The sequence below is a fragment of the Nansenia antarctica genome (genome assembly GCF_963989245.1).
Source record: "Nansenia antarctica genome assembly, chromosome: 2".
Taxonomy (NCBI): domain Eukaryota; kingdom Metazoa; phylum Chordata; class Actinopteri; order Argentiniformes; family Microstomatidae; genus Nansenia; species Nansenia antarctica.
This window is the reverse complement of record NC_137675.1, coordinates 52,874,851-52,895,156: the sequence shown is the minus strand read 5'-3', so window position 1 is coordinate 52,895,156 and position 20,306 is coordinate 52,874,851. Positions and strand designations below refer to the sequence as shown.

The 20,306-nt window shown below is 45.7% G+C and overlaps 1 protein-coding gene across 1 annotated transcript; it reads left to right on the top strand.

The window, feature by feature from the left end:
- Positions 1-7,313: 7,313 nt before the first annotated feature.
- Positions 7,314-10,114, top strand: LOC308149514 (small ribosomal subunit protein uS9-like). The gene is made up of 4 exons (XM_080522372.1): positions 7,314-7,362; positions 9,360-9,456; positions 9,596-9,643; positions 9,956-10,114. Exons 1-4 carry the CDS (start codon positions 7,333-7,335, stop codon positions 10,099-10,101), a joined length of 321 nt encoding a protein of 106 aa, XP_080378498.1. The 5' UTR covers positions 7,314-7,332; the 3' UTR covers positions 10,102-10,114.
- The last annotated feature ends 10,192 nt before the right edge of the window (positions 10,115-20,306 follow it).

Sequence of the window (20,306 nt, the reverse complement as noted above, 5' to 3'; positions counted from 1 at the left end):
GGGGGGGGGCAACACATAGTAGCAGGGTGAGTAGGGGGGGGGGCAACACATAGTAGCAGGGTGAGTAGGGGGGGGGGCAACACATAGTAGCAGGGTGAGTAGGGGGGGGCAACACATAGTAGCAGGGTGAGTAGGGGGGGCAACACATAGTAGCAGGGTGAGTAGGGGGGGAGCAACACATAGTAGCAGGGTGAGTAGAGGGGGGCAACACATAGAAGCAGGGTGAGTAGGGGGGGGGGGCAACACATAGTAGCAGGGTGAGTAGGGGGGGGGCAACACATAGTAGCAGGGTGAGTAGGGGGGGGGGCAACACATAGTAGCAGGGTGAGTAGGGGGGGGGCAACACATAGTAGCAGGGTGAGTAGGGGGGGGCAACACATAGTAGCAGGGTGAGTAGGGGGGGGGCAACACATAGTAGCAGGGTGAGTAGGGGGGGGGCAACACATAGTAGCAGGGTGAGTAGGGGGGGGCAACACATAGTAGCAGGGTGAGTAGGGGGGGGCAACACATAGTAGCAGGGTGAGTAGGGGGGGGCAACACATAGTAGCAGGGTGAGTAGGGGGGGGCAACACATAGTAGCAGGGTGAGTAGGGGGGGCAACACATAGTAGCAGGGTGAGTAGGGGGGGGCAACACATAGTAGCAGGGTGAGTAGGGGGGGGGCAACACATAGTAGCAGGGTGAGTAGGGGGGGGGGCAACACATAGTAGCAGGGTGAGTAGGGGGGGGCAACACATAGTAGCAGGGTGAGTAGGGGGGGCAACACATAGTAGCAGGGTGAGTAGGGGGGGCAACACATAGTAGCAGGGTGAGTAGGGGGGGGCAACACATAGTAGCAGGGTGAGTAGGGGGGGGGGCAACACATAGTAGCAGGGTGAGTAGGGGGGGGGGGCAACACATAGTAGAGGGTGAGTAGGGGGGGGGGCAACACATAGTAGCAGGGTGAGTAGGGGGGGGGCAACACATAGTAGCAGGGTGAGTAGGGGGGGCAACACATAGTAGAGGGTGAGTAGGGGGGGGCAACACATAGTAGCAGGGTGAGTAGGGGGGGGGGCAACACATAGTAGCAGGGTGAGTAGGGGGGGGCAACACATAGTAGCAGGGTGAGTAGGGGGGGGCAACACATAGTAGCAGGGTGAGTAGGGGGGGGGCAACACATAATAGCAGGGTGAGTAGGGGGGGGGCAACACATAGTAGCAGGGTGAGTAGGGGGGGGGGCAACACATAGTAGCAGGGTGAGTAGGGGGGGGGGCAACACATAGTAGCAGGGTGAGTAGGGGGGGGCAACACATAGTAGCAGGGTGAGTAGGGGGGGGCAACACATAGTAGCAGGGTGAGTAGGGGGGGGGCAACACATAATAGCAGGGTGAGTAGGGGGGGGCAACACATAGTAGCAGGGTGAGTAGGGGGGGGGGGCAACACATAGTAGCAGGGTGAGTAGGGGGGGGCAACACATAGTAGCAGGGTGAGTAGGGGGGGGGGCAACACATAGTAGCAGGGTGAGTAGGGGGGGGCAACACATAGTAGCAGGGTGAGTAGGGGGGGCAACACATAGTAGCAGGGTGAGTAGGGGGGGGGGCAACACATAGTAGCAGGGTGAGTAGGGGGGGGGCAACACATAGTAGCAGGGTGAGTAGGGGGGGGCAACACATAGTAGCAGGGTGAGTAGGGGGGGCAACACATAGTAGCAGGGTGAGTAGGGGGGGGGCAACACATAGTAGCAGGGTGAGTAGGGGGGGCAACACATAGTATCAGGGTGAGTAGGGGGGGGCAACACATAGTAGCAGGGTGAGTAGGGGGGGGGGGCAACACATAGTAGCAGGGTGAGTAGGGGGGGGGGCAACACATAGTAGCAGGGTGAGTAGGGGGGGCAACACATAGTAGCAGGGTGAGTAGGGGGGGCAACACATAGTAGCAGGGTGAGTAGGGGGGGGGCAACACATAGTAGCAGGGTGAGTAGGGGGGGGCAACACATAGTAGCAGGGTGAGTAGGGGGGGGGGCAACACATAGTAGCAGGGTGAGTAGGGGGGGGCAACACATAGTAGCAGGGTGAGTAGGGGGGGGGCAACACATAGTAACAGGGTGAGTAGGGGGGGGGGGCAACACATAGTAGCAGGGTGAGTAGGGGGGGGGGCAACACATAGTAACAGGGTGAGTAGGGGGGGGGCAACACATAGTAGCAGGGTGAGTAGGGGGGGGGCAACACATAGTAACAGGGTGAGTAGGGGGGGGGCAACACATAGTAGCAGGGTGAGTAGGGGGGGGGCAACACATAGTAGCAGGGTGAGTAGGGGGGGGCAACACATAGTAACAGGGTGAGTAGGGGGGGGCAACACATAGTAACAGGGTGAGTAGGGGGGGCAACACATAGTAACAGGGTGAGTAGGGAGGGGGCAACACATAGTAGCAGGGTGAGTAGGGAGGGGGCAACACATAGTAGCAGGGTGAGTAGGGGGGGGGGCAACACATAGTAGCAGGGTGAGTAGGGGGGGGCAACACATAGTAACAGGGTGAGTAGGGAGGGGGCAACACATAGTAGCAGGGTGAGTAGGGGGGGGCAACACATAGTAGCAGGGTGAGTAGGGGGGGGGCAACACATAGTAGCAGGGTGAGTAGGGGGGGGCAACACATAGTAGCAGGGTGAGTAGGGGGGGGGGCAACACATAGTAGCAGGGTGAGTAGGGGGGGGCAACCCATAGTAGCAGGGTGAGTAGGGGGGGGGGGGCAACACATAGTAGCAGGGTGAGTAGGGGGGGGGGCAACACATAGTAGCAGGGTGAGTAGGGGGGGGCAACACATAGTAGCAGGGTGAGTAGGGGGGGGCAACACATAGTAGCAGGGTGAGTAGGGGGGGGGGCAACACATAGTAGCAGGGTGAGTAGGGGGGGGCAACACATAGTAGCAGGGTGAGTAGGGGGGGGGGGCAACACATAGTAGCAGGGTGAGTAGGGGGGGGGGGCAACACATAGTAGCAGGGTGAGTAGGGGGGGGCAACACATAGTAGCAGGGTGAGTAGGGGGGGGGCAACACATAGTAGCAGGGTGAGTAGGGGGGGGGCAACACATAGTAGCAGGGTGAGTAGGGGGGGGGCAACACATAGTAGCAGGGTGAGTAGGGGGGGGGCAACACATAGTAGCAGGGTGAGTAGGGGGGGGGGCAACACATAGTAGCAGGGTGAGTAGGGGGGGGGGCAACACATAGTAGCAGGGTGAGTAGGGGGGGGGCAACACATAGTAGCAGGGTGAGTAGGGGGGGGGCAACACATAGTAGCAGGGTGAGTAGGGGGGGGCAACACATAGTAGCAGGGTGAGTAGGGGGGGGGGTAACACATAGTAGCAGGGTGAGTAGGGGGGGGGCAACACATAGAAGCAGGGTGAGTAGGGGGGGGGGCAACACATAGTAGCAGGGTGAGTAGGGGGGGCAACACATAGTAGCAGGGTGAGTAGGGGGGGGGCAACACATAGTAGCAGGGTGAGTAGGGGGGGCAACACATAGTAGCAGGGTGAGTAGGGGGGGGGGCAACACAGGGCTCTACAGTGCGACCATTTCACTCGCAATTGCGACTAAAAATACATCTGTGCGACTAGAGAAATAAATTCACGAGCACACTGTGCGAGTACAGTTTTTTATTTTTTTTTATTTTAATATATATATTTTTTAATTCTAAAAATAAATCTGCGCGAACCGGGAAAATAATTCACGAGTGAAAGATTTCAGCTTTCTCACTCTCTGCATGCGTACTGACAACAACAACATTCATTCATCTCTGTCCCACTTATATCCCGTCATATCACCCGCTAAGCAGCCTGGGTGATTGAGTCAACACACGCCGTGAATTCTGAATACTTTGCTCGCTAACGAGCGGTCACTACACTACAATCTATATATATTTTTTAAACTACAAGTCCCACATTCCACAAGCCACAATCCGATTCCGCCAACCACAGTACAGCTCTCTGTGATAACGTGTGGTGTGAACTTGAATTCTGAATTGTTCAGACAGGAACATTTAAATTCCTATGAGTAAACGTAAAAATGTACATCAGAGGAATGGAATGGACCCCAATAAGTTCTAAACATACAATTGTGAATAAACTGAAATTGCAATTCGTTGTTGGCACATCTGGTTCGTTGGTATAACAGCAGCGCATGCGCACAAGGCAGCTCAGACCTCAACGCATTTTTTTGATTGGCCGCTTGGCCACAACTAATTTGCATATTAGCAGCCCCAAAGGATTCTGGGCCCAATTTATGTGAGTTTTGTGAGTCACACCACACCGTGAGTCACACCGTTGTACAGGGAAAAGTATGGGGTAGTTCCAAATTCTCGGGGATAAGTCAATTCAGACTGTCCAGGGCCCACAACCTAGGTCTTTGCTGTGTTCAGGGCCTGGACGGCCCTGGGGTAGAAGCTGTTCTTCAGTCTGTTTGTCCTTGCGGCCATGGTCCTGAACCGCCTTTTCGAGGGCAGCCGGGTAAAGTGTTCGTACCCAGGGTGGGTTGGGTCCCTGGAGATCTTGGAGGCCTTCCTGAGACAGCGTGTGTTGTACAGCTCTTCCAGAGAGGGGAGGGGGGCGCCGGTGATCTTCTGGGCTGTTCTCACGACTCTCTGTAGAGCATTTCTCTCCGTGGTTGTGCAGCTGGAGAACCAGTTGCAGATGCCGTAGGTGAGGATGCTCTCCACTGCGCCGCGGTCGAAGGTCACCAGTATCTCCTGCTTGCTGTGTTCCTTCCTGAGGACTCTCAGGATGTATAGCCGCTGTTGTGCCTTCTTGATGGTGGCTTTTGTGTTGTCCTTCCAGGACAGGTCATCCTGCATGTTACTGCAGGTGACTGTTCATATTCTTTACTGTCATTATATTATTATTATTATTATTATTATATTATTATAAATGTTTTGGTATTTCTGTAATTAGCATTATGGTATAAGGATATAGTTGAAGTGTATTTATTATGACATGTATTTATGAAAGGAATGCTTTACGGCACAATATAACAAAATAGAGATTAAAAGATTAAAGATTAACTTTATTGCCCCAAGAGGTACAGCAAAACCTGCAATATACACACACAACACATAATACACACACACACCACACGCGCGCACACACACACATTTTAGATGCTTTATTTATGTCCACATACAATGTACAATTCTAAAGGACATAAATACTAACAGTGCATTTTGATATCATAGAAACAATCTGTTACAGTAATGCTGAGCCAACAACCAGTTCTGCCACACACAGGATGTTATTCGCACCAGATGATACCAGTGGGTTGACAGATACAGTATCAATACAATAAGACAGACAGTATCCCGCTCATGGGTACAGGAAGCACCGCCTTCTCCATATTGAGCGGCTACCAATAATAGCGGATATTGAGCAGTATTTTGCTAACTGTTTGGCCCTTCTCTTAGGAAGACCAGCCATATGAAGGCCTCTAACAACAGACTTATGAACATGGCCCAGGCTGCCAAATATAAAAACTAAAAGTTGACATCTGTAGCCCAGTTGTGATATGGCCTGCTCCAGCTGTTGGTATTTTAAGATTTTGGTTAAAAAGGCTTCCTCTAGGCTATGGTCAAAGGTGCAGCCAACTTCTAAAATAAGCACCTCTCTGTGGTTTTCGTTGACAATTACAACATCAGGGGTGTTTGCTGAAATATTGGAGAACACTCACACACACACACACACACACACACACACACACAGACACCATGCATGCACGTGTGTACACACACACACACACACACACACACACACACACACACACACACACACACACCAGACAATCAGATATTGAATATCTGTATATATAAGGCAAGAATTAATTAAACATAATTTACAGTGAGGTTTTGAGGAAGCATGTTAAAGCTTGGCCACTAGAATATATACTGAGGAACAAGATGAGATAATTGGCATTCACAGAACACATCTGTGAAAGACACAGAAGACACACAAGCATCGTAGGCTGGTTATTATAGGACTGAGATCAGTAATTACACACAAATCGTCTGTTGAATGAATGAATGAATGAATGAATGAATGAATGAAAGCTTTATTTCGAACATGTGAAAAAAGAAATAGTTATAACAACAAAAAACAAAACAAAAACAAGAAAAAACAAAACAAAAACAAAACAAAAAACACTATTTACTTCACATGTCCGAAAAGGAGTAGGAAGAAGCATAAGCTTATTTAATCCTACCCCTTCTCCAATACTCAGAGATTAATAATTAATAATCTGCAGTTTCAATATTAATATAATATTTTTTTAATTAAATCAAATGTATTTACGTATTTACATATTTACCAACAATAGAAAACAGATAATGTAAATAAACAAATAATCTGTGAAAACAACTGGTGACTATCAAAGCCCTGTTCAAGTTTAACACTGTAGCAGGTATATAGGGTCTTACTTAACCTCCGTTGCGAAAGGGCCCCCGCCGCCACCTTGCGGGGGGGCCTCGGGATTTTGCGGTACGCCACTGGTCACGTGGCTTGATGGCATGTGTCTTATGTGTTTACAATGTATTTGAGTATGTTAACTAACATAATGAATGAATGTCTACATGTATTATAAACCGCCGTGCTGTTTAAGTTGATGAGTACATGTTGAGGCCTAGTGATGGAGGCTATAGCTGCGTGTGATCAGAAGCCTGGTAGACACTTTAACTGGCTGTCAAACTGTCTAGAATGAAGGATAATGGTTCTAGAATGAACGATAATGGTTCTAGAATGAAGGATAATGGTTCTAGAATGAAGGATACGTTAATGGTTCTAGAATGAAGGATAATGGTTCTAGAATGAAGGATAATGGTTCTAGAATGAAGGATAATGGTTCTAGAATGAAGGACTAACTGGCTGTCAAACTGTCTGGATTGCTTCACCTAGTCGTGTCATGGGATGTAAATAACTGCTTTAGGTTACTAATGTATAGTTAGTTAGTGTGTTAGCTAGTAGCTGGGTGGTTTTGCTGAACGCACCGTATGGTGATCACGACTTAGAACACCATCGTTGTCCCTCTGGCATCTGTGTTGATTGAAACGTGCTGCCAGCTTCATACAGGGGTGCAAACTTGTCACCTTTTAGCCGTTTTTACCTCAAAATATATGTCAACAATATTTATAAATGTTCTTTGTTTTCCAGGCAAAGAAAAAGTTTGTCACCTTTTTGGGCCATCACCAGTTTGCATCCCTGTTTATAGAGGTTTCACATCCGAATATCAATGTTCCTTTGTGTGTCTATACAGAAAACCGCCACAGCTGTTGCCCACTGCAAGAGGGGTAATGGTCTGATCAAGGTAAACGGCAGACCCCTCGAGATGATCGAGCCAGCCACCCTCCAGTACAAGGTGAGTCCAGAGGAACCGCTGTGCAGGTCTGCAGTGTGATGGCATCCAATACATGTAGAAATGACCAGAGTGCTGCTCTCTGTGCCTTCGCTTCCCCACCCAAACTAGGCATCTTAATTTTAATAATAATTTTGCCATTTAGCAGACGCTTTTAATCCAAAGTGATTTACAATTAGGAATTACAGGGACATTCCTCCTGGAGTAACGGAGGGCTAAGTGCCTTACTCAAGGGCTAAACACTAGTAGTGGTGTGGTTTCAGGCGTCCAACTCACTATCCACTAGACCACCACTACCGCATCTTAAACCTAAACCAAACCAATAGCTTTTTCCTCTATGAATGGTTACAAGACTCCCTGTGTCCTCTCTATCCTCCACTCGTATTCCTACTGAAACTACATTGGAGACGGTGGTCCAGGTTCCTCCTCTTACATATTCTCTACCAATGCTTTCTGAGGACAGTGTGAGTGGGGGATGTGAGGAGTCATGTTCCTAACAGTTGAGAAAGGTCGACTGATCGTTCTCCCAATTGAAATAGCCACCCCTCCTAAATTTAGCCACCCCTCCTAAATTTTGTTGTTTGGTACCTGTACTGTAGCAATGACAATAAAGACCATTCATTCATTCATTCATTCAAATACAGATTCTCCATCGTCTGACTCAGTCCCTTCCAAATATCCTGTAATGTAAAGTTTGAAATAATCTACATAATTTTTTTGGGCATTTAGCAGATGCCTTATTCCAAAGCGACTTACAATCAATACATTTGAATACTAAGCAAGTGAATCATCAGTCCACCATTCGTGGCAGGAAGAGTAATCCAGCTCAGGCCCGGGGCCACTGATAGAAGGAAAAACCTTCTATCACCTTCTTCTAAACCTAGTTGTTGTTGTTGTTTTTTTTTATACTGGAGGAACAGAGAAACAGTACAAGGGGGCAATAGAAGTTCTTAGGGACACAGTAGAGGGGAAAGCGGGTGTCTTTAGGAGACGTAGTGCTGACGTAATGAATGAATGAAATGAATGGACTTTATTGTCATTGCTACAGTACAGGTACCAAACAACGAAATTTAGGAGGGGTGGCTCCCCTGGTGTTAGGAAAGAAAAAAAAACAAAAACACTTTAAAAAAAAAAATCACAAGAAGGGAAGGAGCTGGTTTACATAAATAAAGGCTATGTACACTATCCACTGTACTATACTGTACAGATAGACGACTAGGGTTGTCATATTGCACAATAGTATTATTTCACATTTATTTAAAGTGTCACAGTTTGCAGGCTTGAAATGTACATGTTTGTGCCTCAGCACTACACCTGATTTTTTCAGTCCAGCAGCTGCCATCAATCCGTCCAGACTGTCCAGGGCCCAGAACCTAGGTCTTTGCTGTGTTCAGGGCCTTGACGGCCCTGTGGTAGAAGCAGTTCTTCAGTCTGTTTGTCCTTGCGGCCAGGGTCCTGAACCGCCTTTTCGAGGGCAGCCTGGTAAAGTGTTCGTACCCAGGGTGGGTCGGGTCCCTGGAGATCTTGGAGGCCTTCCTGAGACAGCGTGTGTTGTACAGCTCTTCCAGAGAGGGGAGGGGGGCGCCGGTGATCTTCTGTGCTGTTCTCACGACTCTCTGTAGCGCATTTCTCTCCGCTGTTGTGCAGCTGGAGAACCAGTTGCAGATGCCGTAGGTGAGGATGCTCTCCACTGCGCCGCGGTAGAAGGTCACCAGTATCTCCTGCTTGCTGTGTTCCTTCCTGAGGACTCTCAGGGTGTATAGCCGCTGTTGTGCCCTCTTGATGGTGGCTTTTGAGTTGTCCTTCCAGGTCAGGTCATCCCGCATGTGCATCCCCAGGAATCGGCGGGTTGAGACTCTCTCCACGCTCTCTCCGTCGATGAGCAGGGGCTGGATCTCAGACTTTTTCCTCCTGAAGTCTACGATGATTTCCTTGGTCTTGGTTATACTGGTTGTGTGTTTGTTAACCAGTGTGTTAACCAGTGTGTCTGTCTCCCCTAGCTGCTGGAGCCTGTGCTGCTGCTGGGCAAGGAGCGTTTCGCTGGGGTGGACATCAGAGTCAGGGTGAAGGGCGGTGGACACGTAGCGCAGATCTACGGTGAGCAGATCCTCTCATTCCCTGGCTGGCCGTGTTCTGACTGTCCACTCAGGATGTCAGGTGGTTACTTTAATGTTACTTTCATAGGTTATTTTGGTGTTCTGTCTAATCTTGCCCTGTTCTCATCTCCTCCCTGCAGCTATCCGTCAGTCCATCTCCAAAGCCCTGGTCGCATACTACCAGAAGTGTAAGCATCGTCATTTGACTCTGTTACTAGATTCACTTTAGCATTACAGATTCAGAATGTGTTTGGGGTACCTTGCAATGTTTAATTGTGGTGGTTGTTGATTTAGAATTTTTGCAATTGCTATTAATAATGTTACATGAGCCATGCGCCACTGATTCTCGGTGGGGGGTGGGAGGGTGGTTTATGATGTATGGATTTCTCGTCAATAGATGACATTGTTCAGTAGTAGTAGTAGTAGTAGTTGTTCAGTAGTAGTAGTTAGTAGTAGTAGTTGTTCAGTAGTAGTAGTTAATCTGACTCTTGTTCCTCCAGACGTGGACGAGGCCTCCAAGAAGGAGATCAAGGACATCCTGATCCAGTACGACAGGACCCTGTTGGTGGCTGACCCCCGTCGGTGCGAGTCCAAGAAGTTCGGTGGACCTGGAGCCCGTGCCCGCTACCAGAAGTCTTACCGTTAATCTCTCTGTACATTTTCATACAGTCGAGGGAAAAAAGAAAAGATCCTGTCTTGTTTTTCTTGAACAATGAAGTACTTGAATGCTTTATTCCATAGTTCTGAATCTCATTTGTTTCCTGTTTGACGTACTTGTGGAATTTGATTTGGTAATCATTATTTAGATCCTGTTAATTGAATCAAAGCCATTCACCATGTCCTATGATTGGTTATTACATGCCAGATTAATATTCACATGCTGCTTCTTGTTAGTACTCATGTCTGTTTTAAAGTGGTATGGATTTAACATTTCTGAACTGATCTACAGCACCACATGAAAACCATTGGCAGACTGAACGGGCTTGTTAAGTTGTCAACACCACCTTGCTTCTTCTCACCTAGTCTGGTGTCTCATATGTGGATGTTATAAACCACATAACATCACTGTAGCTTGATGTGCTTTTGTGAAACTTCTGTCATTCCTCTTTTCTTTGGACCTATGTTGTAAGTAGAATAGTGTATATGTTACGGTACATGTGGGAAAACTATGGTTAGGGTTAGGTGCTACGTCGACTTGGTACATGCTGGCATGTCTAACACTAATCCTATCCCTAACCTTAACCGTGGCACCCTAGCACCTAACCCTAGTTTTCCCACATGTACCGTAACATATACACGCATTAGAGACTAGAATCAGACATTGGCCTTTCTTGTTTGTTAGAAACTCCATTCTTCATGTCCTCTCCTGTCCTCCACTTGCTTCTGTCTCAAAAAGTATTGTAGGAGAAGATCAAAGGGGAGGAACCTAGATGTTCTCCACTGAGTTCTGAGTAGGAAGCGAGTGGAGGACGTGAGGAATCGACCAGAATTAATCTCAACTAAGAAAGTATGAAGGCTAGGTTTCTATGACGACCTTTGGTGTGTATATGTTACGGTACATCTGGGAAAACTAGGGTTAGGGTTAGGTGCTAGCTTGACTTGGTACATGCTGACATGTCTAACCCTAACCTTAACCCTACCCCTAATCCTAACCCTAACCGTAGCACCCTAGCACCTAACCCTAGTTTTCCCACATGTACCGTATTCCCACATGTACCGTAACATATAGATCAATTTCAGTGATAGTACTTCCTATCCTTTTTATCTTTCTGGGAGATGGCCCCTTTTTGTATTACGACTTATTAGATATTTAGCATATACAGTATATCTCAAAAGTGAGTACACCCTTTAGATTTTTGCAAATATTCTGTCATATCCTTTCAGGGGATAACACTATCTTAATGAAACTTTGATATAACTTAAAGTAGTCAGTGTGCTGCTTGAATAACAGTATAGATTTATTGTCCACTGAAAATTACTCAGTGTCTAAACAGCTGGCAACAAAAGTGAGTACACCCCATACTGAACATGTCTAAATTGTGCCCAAAGTGTCAATATTTTGTGTGACCACCATTGTTATCTAGCACTGCTTTAACCCTCCTGGGCATGGAATTCACCAGAGCTGCACAGGTTGCTTCTGGAATCTTCTTCCACTCCTCCATGACGACATCACGGAGCCCACGGATGTTTGACACCTTGCACTCCTCCACCTTCCTCTTGAGGATGCCCCACATGTGCTCAATTGGGTTTAGGTCTGGAGACATACTTGGCCAGTCCATCACCTTAACCTTCAGCTTCTTCAGCAAGGCCGTTGTCATCTTGGAGGTGTGTTTAGGGTCATTATCATGTTGGAAAACTGCCCTAAAAAACCGGCCCAGTTTCCGAAGAGAGGGGATCATGCTCTGCTGCAGGATGTCACAGTATATATTGGAATTCATGTGTCCCTCAATGAAATTCTGCTCCCCAGTGCCGGCAGCACTCATGCAGCCCCAGACCATGATGCTGCCACCACCATGCTTGACTGTAGGCAAACCACATTTGTCTTGGTACTCCTCACCAGGGTGCCGCCACACACGCCGGACACCATCTGACCCAAACAGGTTTATTTTGGTCTCATCAGACCACAGGACATGGTTCCAGTAACTCATGTTCTTGGATTCATTGTCTTCAGCAAACTGTTTGCGGGCTTTCTTATGCATCGGTTTCAGAAGAGGCTTCTGTCTGGGGCGACGGCCATACAAACCGATTTGATGCAGTGTGCGGCGTATGGTCTGGGCACTGACAGGCTGACATCCCACTTCTGCAACCTCTGCAGCAATGCTGGAAGCACTCGCACGTCTATTTTTGGAAACCAACCTCTGGATATGACGCTGAGCACGTGGACTCAACTTCTTTGGTCGACCCTGGCGAGGCCTGTTCCGAGTGGAACCTGTCCTGGAAAACCGCTGTATGATCTTAGCCACTGTGCTGCAACTCATTTTCAGGGTGTTGGCAATCTAACGAGTCACATGACACCAGGGCGGGAAAACAACATCATTGGGCACAATTAGGACATGTTCACTATGGGGTGTACTCACTTTTGTTGCCAGCTGTTTAGACATTAACAGCTGTGTACTGAGTAATTTTCAAAGGACAATACATCTATACTGTTATTCAAGCAGCACACTGACTAATTTAAGTTATATCAAAGTTTCAGTAGGATAATGTTATCCCCTGAAAGGATATAACAGAATATTTGCAAAAATCTAAAGGGTGTACTCACTTTTGAGATATACTGTATGTACTGCATCGACTGGAAAAAATCATGGTAAAATAAATAAAGGCTTCATATTTTGGTCACAGAATGTCACAGAAACATTTGCTTTAATTTCATTCCTCTGAGCAAAGACTGCACACTAGTCAAGATGCAGACAGCAATTTCTGGACTTCAACTGCTCCTTTTTCACCAGCAGGTGGCGCTATGACACAGATGATCAACAGTGACATTAGAAATGTGACCAGTGATTGACAGTTTTGATCCAACTAGATCAGACAATATTATTCCACAAGACCTCCAATAGAATTCATGGGACACAGATCCCCACAACAATCAGTTTGTGTAGGCTACTGTAGTATAAAGATGATTTGGGCCCATTATATTAATGATCCAGACTTGAGTTATACCTACCCCGTTTATTTATAGTGTCAGGTTCATTTTTATTATTTTAACACATTTGATCCTTTTTCTCTGCATCAAATGTGTCACAAAGGGAGAAGAACAGAACCAGTCGATCATTTCCTGTGTCGAGGTAGAGGCAGGATCTTATTGTAGGTGTTTACATCCAGTACACCTCCCCACACACACCTTAACAGGCACATGCACAAATAAAGGTACTTAATAATGCTGTTGAGAAGTCATGTTAGATTGCTTCAGGTTGTAAATTGCTAGCTTTTCAAATTGCTTCAAAAGAGTGCAACAGCATCCGCAACACCCACACTGCAAAAAAACAGTTTATTGCAAGCTTTCGGTCATAGACCTTCAGGGATGAAGCAGACAAGTGAAGGCAGAGGTATAAAGGGTTCAAACAGCATCACGTGATGTGAACCCTTCATACCTCTGCCTTACCTTGGCTGCTTTATGCCTGAAGAAGGTCTATGACCGAAAGCTCACAATAAACTAAGTTTTTTTGCACAGTGTTTGAGTGTGCGGATGCTGTCATTTTGCACTCTATTGATACTTCAGTTCCAGCACCTCAGCAAAGTCTGATCACGGATGAGCGGTGGTATTTTCACTATTCAAATTGTAGCTTCAAAAATATCAAATGTATGCATTTTATCCATGTTTTTTAATGTATCTTCTCTTTACTGAGAATATGATCACATCACCCCCATCCTCAAATCACTTCACTGGCTCCCCGTCTCCCTCAGAATTGAATTCAAGGTCTCCCTCCTCACCCACCAGTGCATCCATGGAACTGCCCCCCCCTACCTCAAGGAACTCCTCCATACCCCTCAGACCTCCTCACGCACCCTCCGTTCTACTGCCACCAACCTCCTCAAGACCCCCAGGACCAAGCTCCGCACGATGGGAGATCGGGCCTTCTGCTCGGCTGCTCCCAGGCTGTGGAATGCTCTCCCTGACCACCTAAGGGCACCACAGTCTGTGGATGCTTTTAAACGAGGCCTTAAAACCCACCTTTTTAATAGAGCCTTTTTTTAGCCTTTTAATTGAATGTTTTTTGCTTTATCTTACTGTGTTGTAGCACTCTGAGATTTTATATGTAAAGTGCTTTTATAAATAAAATGTATTATTATTATTATTATTATTATTATTATTATTATTACTGGAATACACCGTTTTTGTATGACCTACCTCCTTGATTGTACTAAATCACTTTTTACTGCTTTTCTATTCTACTTACAAATAATTGGCCACAATGACAGGCTCCAGCGTGTTCTTTGAGTGCACAGTAGTACTCAGAGCAGCAGAGCTAAGCTTTGTAACAGCTCTCACAAAGAGAGCTGGACCCAGTGGTGTTCAGCACATTGTGAAGTGTCCTTTCCTTTCCCTCCTTCAGCTGTGAATCAGGTGTCTGGAGGCCTTGCTGTTCACAGAGAGGCACATTTGCCACAAAGTCAATTCAGCATCCCAGGGCCTCTTACAACAACAACAACAACAACAACAACTACAAAAGGAAAAACGTTTAACATCCTTACCTGAAGGAGCCCAGAGCCCTCCTGTGTTGCATCTCTGCCATTGTTCAGCCTGGCAGCATCCGTCATCTACCAGCATGATGGCCTAACCCTAACGCTGTGTTCTAACCCTAACACTGTGTTCTAACCCTAACCCTGTGTTCTAACACATGATGGCTGTGTTCTAACCCTGTGTTCTAACACTGTTCTAACCCTGAACACGTGATGGCTGTGTTCTAACACTGTTCTAACACTGAACACATGACGGCTGTGTTCTAACACTAAACACATGATGGCTGTGTTCTAACACTGTTCTAACACTAAACACATGATGGCTGTGTTCTAACACTGTTCTAACACTAAACACATGATGGCTGTGTTCTAACACTGTTCTAACACTAAACACATGATGGCTGTGTTCTAACACTGTTCTAACACTGAACACATGATGGCTGTGTTCTAACACTGTTCTAACCCTGAACACGTGATGGCTGTGTTCTAACACTGTTCTAACACTAAACACATGACGGCTGTGTTCTTACACTGTTCTAACAATGAACACGTGATGGCTGTGTTCTAACACTGTTCTAACACTAAACACATGACGGCTGTGTTCTAACACTGTTCTAACACTGTTCTAACACTAAACACATGACGGCCGTGTTCTAACACTGTTCTAACACTGAACACGTGATGGCTGTGTTCTAACACTGTTCTAACACTGAACACGTGATGGCTGTGTTCTAACACTGTTCTAACACTGAACACATGACGGCTGTGTTCTAACACTGTTCTAAGACTGAACACATGATGGCTGTGTTCTAACCCTGTTCTAACCCTGAACACATGATGGCTGTGTTCTAACACTGTTCTAACCCTGAACACGTGATGGCTGTGTTCTAACACTGTTCTAACACTAAACACATGATGGCTGTGTTCTAACCCTGAACACATGATGGCTGTGTTCTAACACTGTTCTAACCCTGAACACATGACGGCTGTGTTCTAACACTGAACACGTGTCATGCTGCCTCGAAACCTTAGAATAACTTTAGCAAACTGTCACATGCATTTTGTTTTATAAACCCATACGGAATCCAGAGTCAAGGGCAAAGCGCATGCCATGTGTACACACACAATGACAGTTTTTCGCGATTGCTAAGACAGTTTTAATGAAACTGGGATCGACTTGAACTCCATCTTAACCTCTTAATGGTACAACAGTATTCTAGTATTCTTTTTTTGCAAAACAGTGAATCATTTCTCATTGCTTTTCTCACACAAAGCAAATGCTAAGCAAAGTTTTTGCAAAACAGTAAAGGAGAAAGGAGAGGACCTCTGCTGGTGTCTGGTTGTTTTGACATTGACGTTGTTTTGACTATAACAATGTTACAACGTTTTACGAATAATAATAATAATGACCAGATGGGCCACTTTAGTTCACCTACAGAACTTCTCCACATTAATATCAGATTATTGTGCATAACATGTTGCTGGGAAATAATGTAATGTACAAAGACGATAAGGACACTGTCCAGCACACTCAAGCTCTGTGGCCTCAGACGACCAAAGACTTCTTCAGGTTCCTCCACCGGTCTTTGAGCATGACTCCGGTGCGACCGCTAAAGTCGTAGTCCTCGTCCTGTAAGATACGTGCCCACTTCCCCTCGCCATGGCGCTTCACCCCGGCCTTCAGAAGCAGATCCAGCTCATACGTCCATTTCTGGAGAAAAACAAAAGAACATAGGTGTGAGCTGCAGTTACTTCAAAATGCCCTCAACTCACACAACTCTAGTTTAGACAGAATGGTCTTACAACATTATTGTTCATGTTTTATTAATTAATAATAATACATTGTTATGGGAAAGTAAGTTAGTGATGAAGAAATACTGTGGGCGACCTCGTTGGGTCCCCTCCTCCTGAACATGGTCGTGTCCAGCTCAGGTGCAGCTGCTCTGAGTCTGTATGGCAGCAGCTCAGGTGAAGCTGCTCTGAGTCTGTATGGCAGCAGAGTTAGCGCTGAGGGAGACAGGGTGCAACCGTCAACTTTGCATGTGCTACGCTTAACAGTTTTTGCTATGTTCTTGTTAATAAAACAATTACCTACTCATACGTTGCATATGATCTAAGAAAAACACAGCCATTTCTCTGTACTGAGAGAGAACTTACCCAGCTTCGGGCTTTTTGCCAGTTTCAGCCTTCTTTTGGGCTTTTTGCCAGTTTCAGGTTTCAAGCATGGCTGCACAATGTGTGTTGATAGCAGTTTCCTTTTGGGTCTGGGTTAGAAGTCATATATTATGAAACACATTATTTTTGACCTCACATAGGCCCGCAGTATAATGGTTCATATTCCAAGGTAGCGTAATGACCAAATGTACTGGCTTAATGACAGAGGCTGGACTGTGCTGGCATGGGAGGACATTCACCTTTAGCAAGGTGACACACTCAATCATCCCAAAGTCAGACAACTTTCAGAGTTATATACTGTTATATATATACTGTACTTTCATTCTAGCATATCAAAAGACCATACAGGTCATATCATAACTACATATATGTAATACACAGCAGATACACAACCTCATAAGAACAGTAGTCTCATTATTCCTGTTAAGAAATGAGGCAGAATGCACATGATTTACTTTTTAAACTGGAAAGGAGCATTTCTGAACAGAAAACAATATTGAGCAGTTGTTTTCATACTGCTACTGTTGTAAACACATGGCATAGGCAAGTCAGACAACTTTCAGAGTGCTGAGCTAATATACTGTGTCTACTTTCATAATAGCATATGAAAAGACCGTAGAGGTCATATGTATGGTTTTGTAATACTGGTTTTCTCTGTGTACCACATGTAGAAAAGAAGAGGTTTGGTGAGGCTGCATTCTCATGTTATGCACCCAGATTGTGGAATGCACTGCCAGTTTACATTAGGGATGCAACCTCAGCAAATATGTTCAAGTCAAGACTAGATTTTTATATAAAGATTGGAGCACTTTGAGCTGCAACGTTTGCAGGAAAAGTGCTATACAAATAAAAGTTATTATTAATATTATTATTATTATTATTATTATTATTATTATTATATAATAACTAACTACATATCTGTAATACACAGCAGAGTGGTATAGACAGTCTGATACTAACCTCTTAAGAACAGTAGTCTCATTATTCCTGTTAAGAAATGAGGCAGAAAACAACATTGAGCAGTTGTTTTCATACACTGCTACAGTTGTGAACACATGGCATAGGCTTATATTGAACAACTGAATTTGAGCCAGTCAGTTTACAGAGTTACAGACTGAAAACACACAAGCAGTTCTTACTCCTTGAAGTGGTCAGAGGATTCGTTGGTGGTGTCCAACTCGTCCAGAGCCAAGGAAGAGTCCTCTTCAGCCTCTTTCCTCGGACATGACTGGACCACTTTAGTCGCAGCCTGAAAGACACACATTCCAGATTCACAAAGGGTTATGGTACTATATACTTATTCTATCCTTGTCGGCCAATAACAGAAAAGACATCATTTACTAGATCATTAAATTAATATTCCTCACTTCAACACAGTTTCAATAGCTCATCTTTAGGGATAATTAGAGAGATGATATGATCCCATGAAACCTACTGTCTGTGATGAATCAATATTTTGATTGGGTGTTGGCGGTAATTTGTTTCAGTCACTTTCGGTGTAATATTATAAATGCTACATGATCACATGATACTTTAGGGTAACCTCCTGAGCTGCAGCTAAGGTCTACTAACAAGGTCTACCTAATTAAGGTAGGGGTTACAGTTGGGCCTGAGCTGATCCTAAGACAGATGTTGATGTTGCAGAAACCTCCCAGAAGCACAGTACCTTGAGAAGGAAGTCAGAGGGGTTCTTCTCCAGGTAAGAGTCCAGGAAAGTCTGGATGGCCTCCAGCAGACGAGTGAAGCTGAAGTTCAAGAGGACCTGGTGGTAGATGTCCTTCTTGCTCACAATAAACGATAGCTTGGACGTCAAGTTCTATGGAGAGCAGTCATAATATTGGTGTAACATGTTAAGTAATTCATAAGAGTGCTTCAAGAGAGCAGTTGAAGCTGAATAAAGCTTGAGGTTGCAGCATAGCCTGGGGGTATCTATTGGTGAAACCTTAACCCTTAGCCCTAGGTCCAACCCTAAACATAGTGTTAACCCTAGCACCTGCCCTAACCTTAAAGGTCCTCTATTATGGCCCTATCCCATTCCCTTTTTTACCCTTGCCCCTCGCTTTGGAGTGCCACTCGCTTTTCGGAACAGTCACACAAGGGGGATAACCCTTCAAAACCATGATACGTTATCAGTAGCATCATAGAAAAGCATCGACACCCGTGAAGCAAGAGGTTCCACGAAGCAGTGCACCCGCAACACTCACGCAGGATGTGTGTACCGGACTCTCTATTAAGTGAAAAAGAGCATAATATGACTCTTTTAACTGTAGCTGCAGCTCCAGTCCTAACCTTAACCCTAGCTCTAATCCTAATCATAGTCTTAACTCTAGCACCAGCCCTAACCCAAACTCTGAGGCAATAAGGATGGCAATAGTAGATGTTTACCTGTGGGATATCACATTCCTCCTGAAGCCATTGCAGAACAGAGGAAGCCATGGAGCAACGCCCCTTCTCCAAGCACACAGCAACAGACTGTGTGAGAGAGGCCATTATGTCACATCAACATACTCTGTGCAAGAGTCGGTCAACATATAAATCATTGACATCCTTTATGCTAAGTTTACCTGAACATAGAGGAGATTGGTGACGTGTTCAAACAGGTGTTCATCTACGACCTCTCTTCTCAAGGTAGGCCAGATCTTGACCGCAGACATCAGAGGAGTTATCTGTTCATCTTTGTGAAAATGAACGTCTACAACACACACACACACACACGCACACGCACACGCACACGCACACGCACACGCACACACACACACACACACACACACACACACACACACACACACACACACACGTATGACCATGCTGCAAAAGCAAATCTTGGCTATATATGAGCAAGTGAATTAGCAACCATGTTTGTATTGGGTTAGCGGTAGGTCCAGTGGTCAGATGGTGCAGATGGACGTTACCTAGCTGCTTGCTGTGCATGATCCTGGCCAGGAAAGCACAGATGTTCTGTTTCTGTTTGGCTTTTGAATGCGAGACCCCCTCAGAGACCCCTGAAACAGTGATGAGATAAGACGATGCATATAAGCTAATGAGTTAGCCCGTGCCAGCTATCCTTTCTCTGCATCTGCCATACCAGGACACTTCGTGAGTTTAGAATGAGAAGGTTCTATCTCCGTTTAGGGCAGTTCAGAGATATTGAGCGTCAAAGTTTTTACATTCCATTATGTTTTGTGAGATGGAACCTTTGTATTGTATGAATTACTAACTCAAAATGTCAACATTTTAAAAATAACACCACACAGGCATTAATAAACACCTAATGGATCAGAATATGTAAAAAAAACTCAATTTTGACCAAAAATGGAGATAGAACCTTATAATTCTAACGTCACGATATGCCTGGATCTTTTTAAGAGTCTCGCGAGACTTAACGAAATAAGCCTAGATTTTCCTTTAGCGACGTTGATGGAACACCCCCCCAGGACACTTACCGACCATTGCCGAGAATGTCTGGTTGAACTCCTCTAATGTCTGGTTGAA

Coding starts and splice junctions, on each gene's coding strand:
- LOC308149514 (XM_080522372.1), top strand. CDS start 7,333: ATGATCGAGCCAGCCACCCTCCAGTACAAG. Junction 7,363..9,359: donor CAGCCACCCTCCAGTACAAG/GTGAGTCCAGAG, acceptor TGTCTCCCCTAG/CTGCTGGAGCCTGTGCTGCT. Junction 9,644..9,955: donor GGTCGCATACTACCAGAAGT/GTAAGCATCGTC, acceptor TTGTTCCTCCAG/ACGTGGACGAGGCCTCCAAG.